This window comes from Protopterus annectens, chromosome 13.part0, assembly GCF_019279795.1.
Source record: "Protopterus annectens isolate FY-2018-M chromosome 13.part0, PAN1.0, whole genome shotgun sequence".
In the NCBI taxonomy this organism is placed as follows: domain Eukaryota; kingdom Metazoa; phylum Chordata; order Ceratodontiformes; family Protopteridae; genus Protopterus; species Protopterus annectens.
Window position 1 is genome coordinate 626246430 of NC_056747.1, and position 19817 is coordinate 626266246.

The 19817-nt window shown below is 38.0% G+C and overlaps 1 protein-coding gene across 1 annotated transcript in view; it reads left to right on the plus strand.

The window, feature by feature from the left end:
• Window positions 1–918: 918 nt before the first annotated feature.
• The window catches only part of CCHR13.PART0H17orf97 (chromosome chr13.part0 C17orf97 homolog), a 69215-nt gene continuing 50316 nt past the window's right edge, over window positions 919–19817 (plus strand). Inside the window, exon 1 of the mRNA XM_044054288.1 lies at window positions 919–1167. Coding sequence (XP_043910223.1) covers window positions 993–1167 — 175 coding nt within the window. The 5' untranslated portion in view covers window positions 919–992. The remainder of the gene's footprint in view (window positions 1168–19817) is intronic.

Consider the following 19817-nt stretch of genomic DNA (forward strand, 5'->3'; position numbering starts at 1 on the left):
AAATACATATCCTTCAGAAAATGAATAACACATATCCTGTCATTCTAACAACTTTCTAAGTTTATAACAGCAGTAATTAAAAATTGTCCGTATTTTGGGGGGCCTTTTGTCCGCCCATTATATTAGGCTATGTCCAGATTTCTTGTGCTAAGAGATTGAGGGGAATGTTACCCAGACATTCAGTTCTAATAATAATCCCGAACACTTCCTTACCGAAGTTGACGGAAAAGCATTTTTGTCTGTGTGTGTGTGTGTGTGTGTGTGTGTGTGTGTTTAAATTTTGAAAATTTCAGATTATTTACAAAATAATAACCAACACAATAAAATGAAAACAATATTAAAAAGGTAAGAATAGGGTTGCCACCTTTTCAAATGCCCAAAGTGGGACATTTTTTTGCACAAACGTGATTTTGCATGACAGACATACCTATGGCCAGTGCAAAGGACAGAACTTCACAGTTTTTTGCCCAAATAAAAGCTTATCCTTGTGGCATATGAGTTGCTTATGCTATTTCATATAATATTTAGATGTTTCAGATACAAAATAACTGTTTTAAGCAACTATTAAAGAAAACTTAGTGAATATTTTTTTTTGTCTTAAAATCCTCAGGACATTTGCCATTTTTTAGATTTTTTTCTCAGGACAAAACATGCCCAAAGTGGGACTGTCCCTTGCAAAGAGGGGCAGGTGGTATCCCTAGGAAATAACTAACGAGGTACTGGCCCTTGATAGGTTGATCACAGAAAAAAAATTTCATTAAGTGTTAGCAATGATGACTTTCCTGTGTGAAATCCACTACGGTCAATATTTATCACAAAATAACGCAAGAAAGAAAGTTAAATTCACTGTACAATGTTACTGCAGACAGCAGATGTTTTAGGAGCAGCTGCAAGTGTGTGCAAGTCACTAGGAATGACACAATGCAGGTACTCACGTGACGCGGAACAGTGGCAGGTCTCCTGCCATGGCAACAAGTTACTAAACAGTCGTCATGGAGGGGAAATGTTCGAAACAAACTATGAAAGATGGGGATCCAGGGATTAAAGCGACATCAACGGAGCAGGGTAACAAGAAAAAGAAAAAGACCAAAAAGGACAAAGAGAAAAGGAAATCCGGAGGCAAGAAAATAAGTCATTCCAGCTCCCCCTCGGTTTCGGATGAAATGGGTTGGTGGTGACTTCTTTGTTTCTGTTATGCCAAGTAAATTCTTACAGCAGGCTGCAGAAATCCATCAGTGTAGTTTTTTCCATACATTTCTTTATCGGTTTAAGAAAATTCAGAAAACTCAGGGGTTAGCGCATTCATTATGTTTGGCTGACATTTGACTGATTAAACATGAAACGTTGGTGTTAATAGTATAATTTGTGGATAATATATTGTTTAAGTTTAGGTATTCCGTTGTTTTGTTCAGTAATACTTGCATTTGGACTTGTAGAAGAGGCAGTTTTATCATGAGATTTTGAATATTAAGTGAATATGGAACAAATCTAGAGTAGGATTAAGTGAAAGATTATCAAAACCCATCTGTTGTGGTGTAGTCATAACCAATTTAGGCACCTGGAAACCATTTGGAAATATGGTATTTTTTCTTGAAAGTCTGTTAGAACAACAAAATGTGTGCATACCTCTCAAATTCTTAGTGCAAGAAATCTGGGCAAAGACTGACAAAACGGGGGACAAAGGCCGAAAAATAGGGACATATTTTAAATATTGCTATTATAATGTTAGAAAGTTGCTAGAGTAACAAGGTTTGTTTTAACATATATTTTATGTAGGATTTGAAGTCTGAAACTCAAAAGTATGTCATTATTTAGTGACTTCAGTCCTCAGTTATTGCCAGTGATTTGCCAGAAAACCACAAATTGTATGAAGAACAGACCAAAAATATGAGCCAAAAATCTGGACATTCTGTGAAAATCTGGGCACTTGAGAGATGTATGAATGTGTGTAACACTGTGTAATTGATGTCCCATTAAAAAACTTATTTTTTTCCATTCAAAATAAATTTCAAATTGTGAATAATGCAACCAAACTCAAGTATAAAAGTTACATTTCCTAAATATATATATATATATATATATATATATATATATATATATATATATATATATATATATATATGTATATATATATATATGTGTGTGTGTATACATATATATATATATATATATATATATGTGTGTGTGTGTGTGTGTATATATATATATATATATATATATATATATATATATATATATACAGAGAGAGAGAGAGGCCTTTGTCATGTAAGTAACTCTTGCTTTCTGGACAAAAGTCACAATGAAGAGGGGGAAACAAACTTTGTTTTCATCTGAACTATTTCCCAAGAAGAGTGTTTTATGGATGAGGGTGCAGATTGCCTAGGATACTTTAAGGTCAGCTAAAAGGCAACAAGACTTTTTAGAAGAGATTCAGTAATGAACTCCTAATTCAGACTATGAGAAACTGTCAGGCCTATTTTATTGTTGGCAATCTTTTGATATTTGAGAGTAGACCCGATGTATGAACTGATAACCCCTATTCTGTGTGAGCTGGGATTATGATTTTAGTTGTACATTTACTGATAAAATGCTGATACATTTGTAGCTCATTTTTAGGTTTCGCATGGTTTGATTAGTATTTTCACTGGATGAGTAAAAGAAGATAATGGGGAATTTCCTCATTTGTCAAGATAACTGAACTACTGAACCTCGTTAATAGTTAATATGCTGTGGTTTTTTTAGCTTTTAGGATGTACCAAACAATAATAAATTTGATTTTAGTTGAGGTGATTATTGTATTATTGTGTGCAATTTTCTGAAATATATTACAGAGTGTGTTTTTGGAGCATGTACTAAATAATTGTTATGGCTGTACCATTAGCTATGTTGACTTTGTCATCTGTGAAGAGAGTTGCATTAATGGCCAGATGAGCAGCTGTTAGGTTGTTGATGAATTCAGAGAAGAGCAGAGGTACCAGTATTGATGATGGAGGGTCTTTACTTATATAATTTTAGATGAAGTTGTTTTGTTGATTTGTATTCAGTATTATTATTCAGTAGTTTGTTACTGAAGTAGTTTTGGAACTAGGTTTATAAAGTTTCCTTCCATTGTGCATTGTTGCACAGCAAACTCCCACTGACAATAATCCTAATGGCAGAAGGGAAAAACAAAGAAAAAATAAAATAATTTTTTTTTTTCAAGGAAGCAAGTCCGCCAGTGCCCCCCTACACCCATCTTAAACTTAAATATACCAACTTCACAATCACACTAATTCAAAGAAGAGAGAAATCTCTCAAAAAAGGGCATCACTCTCACTGCAGAATTAGATATCTTCCCAACAATTGGAAAACAGTGTTCAGCAATCTGATCCTTGGCATTTTGAGCCTCGGGTAATTGACACTCAAGGAATCACATTTCATCAACATATAGGGAAACCATGCCATTTCTTATAAGTCTGTGTTTTAATGGTTTTAATGGTGGTGTTGTAGGATGCTGTGGTTCATGCTTTTCTGAAAGTTACACATATTGCTTCAGTCAGATGACCGTGACCAGAAATGAAATAGCTTACATTCGCTAGAAACCAAAGTGTAGTACAAGAACTGCATTCTACTCTGTTTTTTTCTAAAACTATGCTGATTATGATTTATGGCCCTGAGGTTATTAATATATTCTAGTAACTGCTAACATGTTTTTTTTTTTTGGTATCCAAATGAGTATTGAGTGTAAAGTAATTGCCCTGTAAGCATCTGTCGTTTCGGATACTATTGTGGTTTCTTTCCATATCCACATAATGAATTTCAATGTTAGTGCAACTTAAGTTGAGTTAGAAGAAGAAATAATGGTAAAGGCCATCTGGCTCTGCTAAGCCAGAATGAGAAAGTAGAAAGATGGTGGCCATTGTTAAAAGGTATTTTAGGACTTGTCCATGTTGACTGTTGAGGGAGTGTTACTATGGATCACTGTGGTCTGAAGTAGTTTAGATGCTGAGAAGTGGCTTCTAATAATCTTCCAACCTCCTTGATTTTTAATGTTTGTTTACTATGTTTGAGTATTTTGGAGTCTGACTGCCATGTCAAACTCAGCTTAACATTCAAATATACATAAAAAAGAACAGCTCCACCAAATTCCATTTTTTTCCTGATCAGAAATTTATTTTTCTACCTTTTACTCTAACTTCAAGAGTGCCACATAAAATGTTGCTTTCTTTTTTCTACATACTATTTTTCTCATGTAATTTATTTCCTGAGGGCATCACAACATCTTTTGCATTACGTAGACAACCTTTAGTTGAGGCACATCAGTGAGTAGAGAGAAAAATAACTTCAAAAAGACAGATTGTAACTACAGAGCCAATAAAAATCTGTTTAGTCTAAATATAAACTGTTTCAGATGGCCAGATTCATAGCTTAGCTGGAACTTGGATGTGTAGTTCTGGCTTTGAGAGAAAAAAATAGCTCGAGTACTTTTTGAAGCCAGAAATTCAGATGCATCTGAAAGGACAACCACAATCAAAGCTAAAAAAATCACATGTTGATCTAGTTCTGTATTACTGATATCCTTGCATCACTGCAAGTATTGTCTTCTTATACCTCAATGGACTGATCATGTTGTTATGATTTCATTTTAAGTCAAAATTTATATTTCCTTGATGTAATTTTGTGGCTTGTAGACTGCACCATGGTGTGAACAATACTTTCAGAACAGAACTGAGTGGAGACAAGCTGAGCAGAACAATCATGAATGGAAACTAGATCATGGAGTCTTTCACGATTTGATCCATCTGGGGAGAGTACCTCAAGTAGTTGTATTTGCCTTCCCTGTGGGAAAAAAAAATATCTGGCAAGATACTGTTCCAGGATTCAATGCAAGAAGTCCTGGAAGACAGATGCCTTTTCTTTTCCTTGAACAGGAATTTTCCTCTATGCTTTTCCACCCTTTCCACTGATATTCAGGGTACTTCTGAAGATTCAAAAGAAATCCCAAGATCATTGTGGTGGCATTCTTCTGGCCTAGTCAACAGTAGGTCTCCCTTCTTTTGCAGATGATCAGGGGTAGTTATCCCAAGCTTCTTCAGATACTGGATCTACTCATACAAGATCAGGGGTGTTTGATACACTCTGTCCCAATCTACTTCAGCTGACTGCCTGGAGGTACCTGTTTACTGGGGACATGCAGCAGGTACTAATGGAGACAAGAAAGCCTGCTACTAGAAAGTTACGTATTAGCAAATGGAAAAGGTCTTTTAGTTAGTGCCAACAACATAACCAGCACCCATTCAGGGTTTTAGTGGTTCTCTGGTTTTACAATATTTGTGTGAGTTACAATCCTGTGACCATGCTTACTTCACCATCAGTGTTAATTTATCAGCCATTTCAGTATGTCTGCCCATTTTCAATGCATTCATGTTTAAATGTTTTTAAATGGGGTTTGCATAAGACATCTCCAAGAAAAATAGTGGCCCCATCTTGGGGTCTTAGTTTTGTAAATGTAATTTATTTTTAAGAAGCTAACGCTTGCTCCATTTGAACCAGTTCATCTGTATGACTTGCAGTTTTTAATATGGAATACAGTTTTACTGATTGCTCTGACCTCTGCCAGAAGGGTATCTGAGTTGCAAGCTTTTGGGTAAGTCAGCTATATCTCATTTTCACAGGGACATAGTTTCTTTGAGAACTAATTCTTTCTAAACTGGTATCCAAGTTTACTTTCAGGCAAATTATCCCTCTCCTCATTTTCTTTCCTGAATCTAAAAATGACGGAGAAAGGATACTCCATACCTTTGATGTCCACAGACAACTCAGGTACTATCCTGACAGAACTAAATCATTCAGATCATTGGATCAATTGTTCATTTCTTGTGAAGGTAAGAAGGGGCAACCTTTGTCAAAGCAGAATACAGTAGAGAGTTGATTATCTGAATGCAGCTTTCCAAATGTGTTCGGGTAAGAAAAATCATAAAGTCTGAATATGTAAACATTATACATATTCATTTGTGTGTGTTTTTTGAGCTTGTAGCCTGCTCATGTGTGAAAAATATTCTTTATTGCCCACTGGAATCACTGAACAGTTGAAAAGTGTATTCTCTGCATGCAGAAAAAACAAGATTTTAGAAGTTTGTTTATCCAGTTAAATTATATGTTTGATTATCTGAATAGTTATCCAAAGTACCCTAGGTACCAGTTAGTTTGGATCGAGTCTGCACTGTATTTCCAAATAGTTGCCTAAGACTATTACCTTTTGTTACCATAACAAAACTAAATCAAGCAGGATCAAGGCCCACACTACCAGGGCCTTGGCTTCATCTTTGGATTTTTGGAAAGGGTTGGATTCTAGAAGTTTTCCAGAAGCAGCAACTTGGTCCTCTGTACATAATTTTAACAAAGCAGTATAAGCTTGATTCCTTCTCTAGATCTAGATCAGGCTTTACTAGAGTCATTTTCCAGGGGCTCCTGGACTCTTCTCCTCCTTCCACCTCTCAAAATTTGTAAGCTATGGTACTTCATCAGCAATCAGTGCTCCGCAGACCATCAGTCAGTATATCCTGCCAAAGTGTACCAGGAAAATGGGACCTGGAAAATGCTTTCTTGGATGGATCTTGCAAAGATGCAGTATATATTGCTTCTGGGCAATGAAAAAGGCAACATCATTATTTGAATGTCTCTTGATACTGCTGCAACCTCTGTTTTCTCATAAAAGGTAAGCTTTAGAACTGATTTCATTGAGGGAAAATGTCATATTGAACATGCAGATAGAGATGAATATTTCACCTGGATACCCTTGCAGGCACTATTCATTAATTTAAGATAGTATTATGACTAGAAGAGTCATGTCAAACTGCAGCATATAATTATATCTTTGGTGAAAATCAGCAATATAATTTAGCATAGGGAGAGTCAGATTGTCAGACAATAAATATGCCTCATGGAACTGGTCTTTGATGTCCATCTGATGCTCATTATCAAATATTTCAATCAGTTTAGCCATACCTCTGTCATCATTTAATTAAACTGCCAATATTTCTACCACTATGTCCCTAGATTGGCCTGAAAGTGAACAGGTAACTGCCACAGCTTATTTTCTTTTTTCCAGATCAGTAACGTATCGCCACATTTCTAGTTCCTATTATCATCAACCCCTTTCTTCCATTTTCTACATGGGGCCAGTATGTTAACTGTAACCATCTCACTCATTTCAATACCACTCTCCTGCCTTCTTCAACACTCATGCCTCACTGTCACAGACCTACTCTCATACAATCCATCCACCTCTTTGCTGGACACCCTCATTTCCTCTTGCCTTCTTCCTGTCTGTCCCATTTCTTCTTCACCAGATTGTCTTCTGCTTTTCTGCACATGTGCCTGAACCATTGTAATCTGTACTGTTTGACCTTTTCTGCAGTTGGAGCTACTTTGGCTTCTGCCCTTATGTCCTCATTGCTTTCTCTGTACCACAGTGTGCATCCTGCCACCCATCTCAGGCACTTCACCTCTATCACCTCTAGCTTCCTCAGTTGCTCTGCCTTTTACTGCGAGGTTTCTGTACCATACAATAGTACTGGTCGCACCATTGTTTTGTACACCTTACTTTTCAGCTTCTTTTATTTCCAGTTCGTTATTTCAGTTTTCATATGGCCTGATCTCAAAACTAAAGGCGATTTATAATTAGAATCAGTCCTATGCTAGCATTTTTTACATACATATTCAGCAGGAAATAAAAACATAACACAAAAACACTTCCGATGAGAGAATCTTTAACACATTTTCCCTCTAAACTCCACATTGCAAACTATCCCAAATTATGATCTGCAAAATATTACCTCCATCTCCTCCCTGTCAGTCTTCACCCCTCATATTTCACATGGGCAGTAGCCCCAAGAGTAAGTTAATGAGTGGGGATATGTCATTGAAGGGTCAGGTTCACAAAAATTATGCTCCCTTTTAGAAGTGTGAGACAAAATATTACAAGTCCAGCACCAATAAAAATGTGATTTCAACAGTTAAGTAGTGAATAGTGAAACTTGATGTCACAATGTTAAAGCACCTCTGCACCACTGGCATATGGAGGCTGTACCTCTCATACTCCTGCTAACTTTATATATTAATTGTGTCACAGTATCTATGAGTTTAGGGAATGCTATAAGCTATGACAACCTCATGCTTAGCATATACTCTAATGCATTTGCTCTAATAGTCTTGTAATTCTGAAGATCATGGTTATAGTCCTCATAATTACACTGGCGGATAAAAAAAAAAAAAAAGTGTATTTAAAACAACTTGACTCAAAAGTTATTTAAAAACTCAGTCTCCACAGCCCGTCAGAATACTTTGATTTTGTTACTTTTGACTGTCTGTTCCACTGTGGAGTTCTTTAATAACTTCTTCCTAAGCTTACTGAACTGAAAAGTCATTTGAAGGAGCAAACCAGGGCAAAAACTGTGCCATAAAATCAGGGATGACTGAAAGAGATTGTGTCTGGAAAAATACCATCGTCATAAAGCAATGACTATAATTTAGACTATTAAGAGCTGTGGAACAAGTTCAAATCTGAGTTATGCCTAGTAAGAAAATTAGTTTTCACTCATAAAAAGCATTGCATACAAGACATAACAGTTCTGGAATACTGTAACTCATGTCTAAAACAAAGAAAAGCATCAGTGCTGTGCTGTACCCATTACCTCCTAAGAAATAACATTCAGTGAATTAGCAATTATTGCTTCAGAATAACCAAACTCTCTCTTCATCCATTGTGTAACTCTCGTAATACTGTCACTCAGGTCCCAGAGCTCCACTTGGAAATTGTGCTACCTTCCTATTTGTGGAAACTGCTCAGCATGTTAAAACATGCCTCTTCTGCTCCATTCTTCAACTGAATATCTGAAACTGGCTGCTACAATTTTGACTATCCAGTATCTGTCCTTGAAAACCTTTTTATCAAAGAATCTTGCATCCCAGATGTCTAGAATGTCTCATTTGATGTTCCTGTACATAAAGATGAAACATCCATTTAACTGTCAAATTTCAGTTCAGTTGCTGTGGTCTCACCTTTGTCAAAAATCCTGGAACAGTGCACATATATACAAGTTAAGATGCATCTCTAACATCACCCAATCTTCTCACCAGTACTCAGCATGGGTTTTTGCACAGTCATGGAGCTAAGACTTACTTCTCTTGAGTCTACTGACTGGTATACGAAATTCAGTATTGTGAAATTATCCTGTTAGCATACAGTACTGTTACTCATCATATGCTGCTGACTCATCTGAAACATTACGGGCACCCTAGGCGGTCCTTATTTAGTTTGCTTGTTTCCTGGGTGAACCTTCTCAGAATGCCCGCTAGAATGATGCTATGGCTCATCCCAAACGTTCATGGACCCCATTTCACAAAAATCTGTACTTGGTCTTTTGTTCCTCTTTGTTTTTGTCAATAGCATATCTTCACAATGTAGCCCTGCTCAACTAATCCATTATAAGGATTATCAAATGTTCTATTCTGCAAGGTCTGTCTGTGATGTAACTAACCATAAATAAAACAGTTTTACACAATTTGCAGAACAGTTTGAAGCATCTGGCATTAATCTAAACTGCAATTAAATCTAAACCTTGGTATATGCATTTAGCACCCAACTCCTGGCATACAGAGGAATTTCCATATTCTGTCATGGAAGAGCTATCGAGTTAATGCAGCCTGTTTCTTCAAACTTTAGCATGTTATAATAGTGCAAAAACTAAAATTTAATCATAGCGTTGACAAGCTAGTCCTTTGGAACAAACAGTGACTTGGCATGCTTTGTCTAGCAAAGCCTTTCATAAATGATCTTGCTCAAATTACTACAGCTCTTACTCATACCTCTCAACTTCCTTGCAAAACAATTCTGGACAAAGGCAAAAATAATGGGGTACAAAGGCCCAAAATCAGGGACAATTTTAAATGACTCTAATTCACTTCAAAGGTTAATATAACAAGAAATATGCATTTTATGAGCAAAATATTATAGAACTGTAATGTCTGGCATTATTGACGGACTGTAATCCTCAGTGTGATTCACTAGAAACTTAAAAAGTTTATGAGGGACAGGGCAAACAATGATGGAAATTATGGACATTCTGCAAAATTCTGGACTTTTCAAAGGTATGCCCATATGTATTTGTTATTTAGTCTACTATATGTATGTAGTATTCTCACCAAGTTTCACTTCCTGCAGACTTATAAACTCAAACACACTTGCAGTTGTTCACTTTTCTCAGACTTTATCTTACACCTAAATATCCATGGTCTTTGGTTTATAGGTATAAAATAGGCTAACAACCACCAGGCTCTTTATAAGCCTAGCTGTGCAATCCAACCCAGTTGTGTCTCTGTGTATCATTGGTGTTTATGAGGAGGGGTATGTTATTTATGAGGTTTCTAGAGGTTGTGTTGAGGGGGTATGTTAGTCTGGGCATTACTGTCTGCTTCTGTCTATCAGAGACATGGGGACCAGATCCAAGGTGAGTTTCCAGTTTCCCATCCATTGGTCAAGGTTCACAGTATGTACACTGACAGGTGTGAATATTGTTTATGGTTCATAGATAAATGTTAATCAGTCTGTCAGCAGACACCTAACCAATAACCAGACACTGACCAAGGGTGAGAATCAAACCCTGTACATTGTGTCTGTGAGACAAACGTTTTAACCATTATACCAACCCTAACCTCCTTAAATATATGAACAAAGGTTCATAGGTGAATACTAGGCTAACTGCCCTGAAGGGCCTTTGTAAACCTAGCCAATAACCTGAATAAAACTGTGTACCTTGTATCTATAAGGGGAGAACCTTAACCATTATGTTAAACTCACCCATATAGGCAAATACTAGGCTATCAGTTTGCAGACTATTACAAGCCTATTCAATTACCAGAAGCAAGAATCAAACCCTGTACTCTGTATCTGTGAGGTAGTAACCTTAACCATTATATCAAACCTTCCATATGCTGCCACACCCTCCACCTTCTAAATAAGTGTCATTATTACACATTTCTAAAAAAAAAATATTTGGCTTGATTTCTGCAAGTACATTTCATCAGTGTAGTTCAGAGTAACCCAGTCCATCTTCTGAAAGTCTGAACATTGTGTAGCCATCCAGTCTTTAGTGTAGTGGTGCATCCTCCCTCTCCATTTTAGGTCAAAATCATTACATCTTGCTGAAGTCTACTACTCTGATAATCATTACAGTATTTAACGTTTTTCACTGTAGCATCAAAACTGTGGAATAATAAACTGCCAGATGCTGAAGACATATCCTTTATAAGGATACAGTCAAATAGGCACTAAAGAATCATTTTGCCAAGAACTGGGTAATCATATTACTGCTCCCTTTTTCTCTTTCCTTCATCAGTTTCCTTTAGCCTATTATTGCTGTGTGGCTCAACCTGTTTAAAACCTTTCAGTATTCAGTCTTCCTGACTGAAGTGTCTACAGCTGAACGTCTGAACACCAAATATCATACTAAGAATCATTGCACTGTAGGTTGATAGTGTATATTGTCGACTACACAGTATTACAAAAAAAATCATTTTTGCAGGGTGTGACACCCCCCCCCCCCCCCACTGCCCTCTAAATATCCTTGCTCCAAGATCATGCATGTCTAAGAGTAAGGAGATCTTTCTTACCTCATTGTTCCCTGACCTCAGTGAAATGATTACATATTCTTTGACCAGGCATGGGAGTCGATTAAAAAATGTGACTCTTCCTATTTCACTTATGCATGGTACACTACAATCACCAAAAACATTGCCTAGCTAGAGAATCTGTCTTTAAATATTATAAATATTTAGTGTAACTATGTTTCCTAGTATGAAAATCAACTGTTAGATATCATAAGACAGTGATTTAGCTAATCTTATTATTATATAACATAACTGAACAAGAGTCGATTTAATTTTAGTTCTTGTTTTTGAATAAACTTTAAACTTCTGACTATTTCTAATGATCTTGTAACTTTGTAGAGTTTCTAGACTTATGTTGTATTACCTGTAAGCTTTATGTCTATGAAATGCTGTTGTGTTGTAAAGCTGTTGTAAATCATAAAACATTTGAAGTTTTTCTGCAAAGACTGCAGCTGAAAATGCCTTCCCAATTAGAAGTGCACGATCCACTTTTTCAAGTCCTGACACTTTACAAAATAAACTCAGATTCAGTTATGAAATTCTGAAATGCACTGTTACCCATTTAAAGCATTTTTACAAGGGGACTTCACTCTTCTACATCCCTGATGTGGGGCACTGTGCCCTACACTCCTGTGCTACTTCTCAATGTTGAAGATCACTGTACCTTGGACTAAAAGCAATTCTGTGAGGTACCATTACCTTATACTTTATATATATTCCCAGTATTCACACTTTCAGCTCTAGTCTTCTGAGGATTTATATTATTATCCTTGGAATTACAGTGGGCATCTGCTACAATGAGTTATTCCCTGCTGAAGCGTGCCAATCAACCAATAGAAAAAAATAATAAATAAATAAGAACTTTACTTTGCTTTTGGTAATGATTTTGTTACTGGCTATCTCTGATGTAAATTTTTAATGTATATTTATATGTTAAGCTTGAAAAGGGTATCTGATTTAATGTTTTCTCCCATACTCAGAAATGTAGCTTTAGGTCTTTTGGTTGTTGTCCATATCTTCTATAACATTTTAAGTTGCATTTTAATTTTAGAATAGCTAATTCCATGTTTTCTGAATTTAGTAATTCGTGACAGACAATACTCAAATAAAATGGCTATCTCTTCAGTCACCACCTAGGTTTGACTTTATTGGCAGTATATCTAGACTCCGTGACCTGTTTAATTACTTTGTATGGGATTCAGAAATTTGGTACTCACTGTCTACGTGTGATACAATGCAGGTGGTATTTAGTAAGGGCTTAATTTCGGTACTCAGTATGTCAGTAATATAATGCTGATTATGAGTAATTCAAATGGCCGTGATATGTAGTGTGTTAGTGAGTTACTCCAGTATAATGTTCAGTACAGTGCTAATATAAAAGAGTAATTCAGAGACAATGCTCTTGATACTCAATCTATAGGGGAGTTAAGCCCGTTTTAATGGAAGCAATTCAAAGAGAAGTCATTTTGGAACATACTGTGAAAGTGAGTTACACCAGTGTTATACTGATGCACAAGAATAATTCAGAGACAGGGTTATTGGTGCAGTGTGTCTAAATGAGTTACACCAGTGTAATGCTAGTACATCATAAAGATTTGTAGACATGGTTCTTGGTACATTCTTGTTACATTCCATCAAGTTAAGACAATTCTAATTATGCTTTTTCTGAAAATCCAATTCTGAAAAGCAAAATTTGAGCATCATATAAAAATGTTTTTGCAAGAGGGAAGCCTCCCCCCAATTCTCTTTGTGTGGGGAACCTCCCCTAACACCCCTAATTATATACACAAATTCCACATCTGTACTACAGTGGACAAAAAGGGAAAATATCCCATGAAAGTGCACTGCTGGTTCATACAGTGCAGCACACTGCAGGTAAGCAAACCATGATGTTCAAATTTTGTAAGAAAACTGGCGATCACAAATGCCTCAATGAAGTGGAATCTGTGCTTTGTACACAGAATAATGAAACATAAAAGGCATGAAAAGATGAAGTATTTATAAACTGTCAGGCAGATTCAATACACCCTACTCATTCCACTAACACCATGTGCGCTTTGCGCTGCAACCCTCACATGGTTGTGCACTGTTTTGTATTTAGTAAGTGGCTCTATAAAATAGAGCCACCCAACTGCGGTAAACACTGTAGTATGCTAATTATAGCATAAGTAGCTGAATTGTATGCTAATCAACCAATTTAAGATGGAGGAGCAGTCCAGCAAGCTGTAAACCAACCGTGTAGACTCAGTACTGTTGGCCCTGTAAATTCCAAAACATATTGGAATACAGACAAGGAAAGGAGTCTACACAGAGAGAATGTTAGGGGCTGCTGTTACTTTAATTCATGTGTATGTGCAACATGCTGAAGTGTATGGAGCTGCTGCTGCTAATTGACCATGGCCAAAAAGAAGAGTTTTGAGATGCAGTTTAACTTATCACAATCTGCATGAGGTGGAAATTGTGGAGTGCTACAGGTTGGATAGAGACCCACTACAGGAATTCTTCAACCTGTGTTGTCCTCAACTCAGACTCAGGGCAAACCAAGGGGAATCCATACCAGTGGAGACAAAAGGTATGTGTAGCACTTAGAATTTTAGTTACAGGAACCTTTCAGAGACCAACAGGGGACATGCTGGGGGTGTCAGAAGCATCAGCATCCAGGATCCTCCATCAGTTCCTGAATGCTATGCTACAACATGCCAGTAACCACATATATTTTCCCTTTATTCCTGAGGAGAGGGCCACAAATATGCTGGAGTTCTGACCTATAGCACACTACCCTGAAGTACTATGTGCCATAGATTGTACACATATAGAAATTAAGGTATCACCTGGGGAACACGTAAAGCTCTACATAAATAGAAAGGGCTTCCACTCTAATGGCTCCCAAGTTGTGTGTAATGCCAAGGGATTCAACTTGAATGCGTGTGCTTGCAACCCAGACAGTTACCATAACTCACATATCTGGCACACCTACCAGCTGTGTCAGATGTTCACTAGGGGTGATATCCCACAGGGACATTTACTGAGGGATGCATGTTATGCACTGAAATTGTGGCTGATGATGCCCATCAGAAATGCACACACACCTGCTGAATGTCATAATGAGGCATATGCTCAAACCAGAAATATCATAGAGTGTGTGTTTGGGCTGCTGAAGTCACAGTTCCAGTGCCTAGACACATCTGGGGGAGCCCTGCAGTACAGTCCATGTACATGTACTGAAATATTCACCATCTGTGCCAGGCTACACAACATCATCCTGAGAAAGCAGCTTCAGCAGAATCAACAAGGGAAAAGGACACACATCCCACCACCAATAGCAAGGTCACCACAGCCACACGTAGTTGAGGAGTCAGAGGGGGATCCAGCAGCTGCTGTGGGTGTAGGCAGATGTAGGTGTGCTCAATATGCCCTAACACTGGCTAAAAGGCAATGCATAGTACACTCATTCACCACCTAAGGGGCTAAAACCTTCATCCTATGTACATACATATAGTAACATTGATGCCAGGCAATGCTAACACAGTCACCTACCCATGTAATGGATGTGTACTGCTAGCATCACACAGAGTCAACCCTGAATTAAAACTGTTGCAACTGCTAAGTGTTGAAACTGGAGTGTATTGTGTAGTAATACTAATGAATGGCATATCCTTGCATGTTGTTACTTGATAATGTAAGCAAGTAAAAGGTGGGTGATTTGTACAAAAATGACTTTAGCAAGTGACAGCAGAGACATATGTGACTACATGTGTCCTCTATCAAGTAGCAGGCCTCAGGCATCAAAGATTCACACATTCATACCGGTCAAATGTACTGATGGTCACTGAATGCCCTCAGTTTGGCATCATACATTTGTACTGGAAAATCATTAAAGAGAGAAGTTAGAAATTCAGGATAGACAACCCTCAGAAGATTATTAAAAATACTGATGCAAAAAATGTTTGATGCTATCATCTGTCTAACTTTCTAAGACCAAAATATGTCAAAAGTACAATTAGCAAACAACATCATACATGCAGATATACTAAGCACTAAGTCAGCTATGCACCCTGAGTGTCAGACACAAATGTTATTTATCCCTGAATCCAAAACACAGAAAAAAAGTTTTTGGCACAGTTATCATCAGTTGCACAGAGTGTTGCATGTGTGTGTGTGTTGGGGGAGTGGCAGGAAGCCTAGGATGACACAAAAGGTCATTGAGTGTGTTTGAGTAAGAAAGAGAAGCAGGCAGACATCTGGATAAAGTAACAAATGGCCAGTGAGACAAGCTTCACAACTGAACCATGTAACTGCTGTATGTGTGTCTGTATGGGTCCTTCAGGTGAAACTGGTGTGTGAGTGTCTGAGGGAACCAAGCTCTGTGATAGCTCTGTGTCTCAGAATGTTGGACAAGTGTGAGCCATGCATGGTAGAGATGTCCATGCATTGCTGTTGTACCCGACCACGTGAACTGGCAGTGCCAGGAGTTGCACTGGTATATCCACGCCCACAGTCAGATGCACTGCTGCTACCTGAATGTGACTGATGCCTGCTGGATGTACTCCCCTCATAAGGACACCCAGAACCATGACCAAATGGCCTGCCACATCTAGGTGTGGACACCTCATCCACTGATGGAGCAGTGGAAGTAGTGCCACTATGGGACCATGATCAGGCACAGACATGTCGGCTTACAGCAGATGATGTGGCTGACCTACGCCTATGAGAATGCCATCCTTCTCCCAGCAAACAATCCATCACAGACACCACCCATTCCAATGTGTCATTCATCTGATCTGTTGAATCAATAACACAGTGAAGGCAGTCATGCATGGCAGTCTGTGACACATCTACAACCCTAAGCATTTATCTGGAGGACCTATAGAAGCATGCCTGTGCCTCCATGATGGGTCTAAACATACATCAAGTGGCACGGGAAGACACACCTGAATCAGGTGGAGGATGGATAGTGGGCTCCCTCTGAGCACCCCTAACAGCTCTCCTGCATGGCACCTTACCCACACTTTATGTATGGCCAGAGTCAACAGATACTGAAGCCACAGTAACCATACTTCCCTGATCGAGTATCTCACTCTCCACCTGTGCAATATCTGAGGGCTCACTGGAATGGGCTGGCATAGGTCTACTGGCTGTATCTGATGGAATTACAGAGGATGGCTGAATGTCAACCTCAGTGTCAGATTCAACATTTGCACCCCCTGTCTATGCCTCTGTTTGGCCACTATCATCATCAGAGTCTGCTGATACTCTGACATCAAGTGGTAAGAGTTCTACACTTCTACTGTGAGGATCATCTGTGATAGTAAGCAACAAACACAAGAAAGAAATGAATAGCTACACTACTATAGTCAAATGTATGCTAACAAACTAACAGTGGTGCCACTACTACAGACAGCAGATGGTGGTATGCTTCCCATGGATGATGGTCCTGGAAGAAGTTAAGCAAAATGTAAGGACACCTTCATCACAATTAACAGTAACACAGGGGGTTAAAACTTTTTGCCCTTTATATGTCCATTAACAATACTTTTAAAAAGAACTTAGATGACAAGTCCACCCTAAGGCTATGTGTAATCAATCAGAATGTGTTAACTGTATCAGTCTACAATTATCCCCCAAATGAATTTAAAGTTAAACAGAAACTAAGTATTGCTGTCAGTTTTTTACTATACAAGAAGTATTTCACAATGGACATAGATAACCCTACCTGGAGGCTCTTCCTGGGACATACTTGTTCTCCTTGAAATAACAACACCAATGTCAATGATATGCTGTTGTGCACTTTCCAGTGAGATGCCTGGATCCCTGACAGTGGACAGGAACTTTTCATTTGCTGTTAATAGTGGTTCTGTAGCAGCCCTCCCTCCCACCCACAGTACCCATCTGTTCATGGGTCACGGCAGCTGCTGTCCTCCATGCAGATGAAATCATGTCAGTGGCCCTATTGCGCACCTGATAATATGTCCTGCTGTGGCTACCTACTGCTTTCATATCAACAACTATTTGCTGCCAAATTTGCATTCTGCCTGACAAATCTCTACATCCCCTCTCAAGCAGAAAGGCACCATGTCACCTAAAAGCTTCCACAATGACCTCATTCTCAGGGTCACTGAAGGGAGGTTTTTGGGGATTGGGACACCTGGGTGCCATAGTCCTAGGTGACATAGAAACACAACAGAAGGCTAATACACATACGTATCACATATCATCAGTCTTGTTTCGATATTACATATAAAAGGTAGCATTTCACTATTACCCATTGGAGAAACATAAAACAGTCAATATATTCAAATCTAAAAAAGAAATTATGTGGTTGTTAACATATTACAATCACACAAAAAGCAAGGTTGAATCCAAAACAAGGAGAGTAACAATAGCAAAAATTTTGTTTGTGCCAAAACAGAAATGCAGCTTTGCTCCCCCACCCCAAATAAACAGGCAAATGCCACATTTTGCTAAGAAAACATCAGTGAAATGCTAAACGTGTTATCAAATGAACTGTCCCTGAAACATGCATACAGATATAACACAGACCATTCCATTTTAAGTTATTGCCAGTCATGTCTACCTGTGGCAGGCACTCCCCTAGAGGTGTGTATGGTCAATCCTAGAAGGCTAACACCCTTGTGTCATTGACATTGTACGACATTTACATTTCACAGAAATAACAATAGAAGAGTGTACAGAGGAAAAACAGTTGTAACATTAGCACTTGTGATGACAGTTAATGAAGCTGTGCATCTGAGAAAGTGAAATCCCCTGACAAATATGCCCATGCTATCAGCACACTTCTAAGAAATGCATACAGGTAAAATAACATTTGTTAATGCATATATATATATATATATATATATATATATATATATATATACATAAAGAGATTTTTCTTAATGAAATTTCAGCATATGCAGTATATAGCTGAAAAATGCAAACATACCTTGTCAAGGTCAGCAGTCTTTTGTGCACATATATCCCAAAGTACTATCCTCTTCTGTGTTATCCACATAAACAAGTCTTCTCACCTTCAGGGTACCTAGCTACATGGTTCCCTTATTATGGTGTAGATTCAAGGCTGTGAGCACAATGAAGATACAAATGAGGAGTGAACGCATTAGAACTGCTAAATCCCAATTACTTGGCTCCGTGTATCAGATGTAGACATAGTGTAGGCACTCCCTCAGTGTTTGTTGGTAATGGATTGCAATTGTGAGTAATTACTGACAGGGAGAAGGAAAACACAACAACAATTCAAACTACCCTACCTCCAGTGGGTGTGTCAGTCAGGTTAGACTTACAAAGTGTAAAAGTAACTGTATCAAAGTTTTAAACGTAAATAACCTTTACACCTCCACTTTCCAGTCCTCAGTCATCCAGTATGCATATGACTCTACATTAGTCTGTGCCTCCTCTTCCCTTCAGCAACTACACCAGAAAACTCAAGCTTCCTTTCTCTGTGTCAAATCTTGGTTCACTGACCACCAGTAAATACTCAACCCAAACAAAACAAAACTTATCATCTTCCAACCTACACAACATGCCAATCCTGACCTCTCATTTAACATCATATCCAATAACAAAACTATCATATCTCCTGATACCCACACAAAGCTTTGTGGGGTTGTGCTTGACTATAATGTGAAATTTAATACCCATATCTCTCTCACCATAAAAAGTACATAAAAAACTAGGTACTCTATACAGAAATAAACAGTTCTTAACAAACACTGCTAGGGCCACTATTGCATGCATGCAATCTCATCTCTACACTACTATATGAGTCTCCCATCCACACCAACCTTAGAAAATCTGACTTAACCAAACTAGAAGCCTGCTATAAGAAAATCGCCAAATTTGCTACTAACAGTTCCTACATATCGCACGACTGTCTTGCTCTCAAACAGCTCAATTAGCTTGAGCTTCCTCACCTACTTCTATATAATCAACTTACCCTATCACATAAAATTCTATATAATCCCGAGAAAATCCCTTCACTACAACACCTAATAATTCTGTACTCCTATACCAGAAACCTCCCCTTCACTAACAAACTTCTCCTCCCTACTGTTCTTTGATTACTATCAAACAACAGGCACTGATGTAGCATTGCTCTGAGATGTATGCAGTCGCAGTAAGTAAAGTAGCTGTAAATGATAAGTATGGAG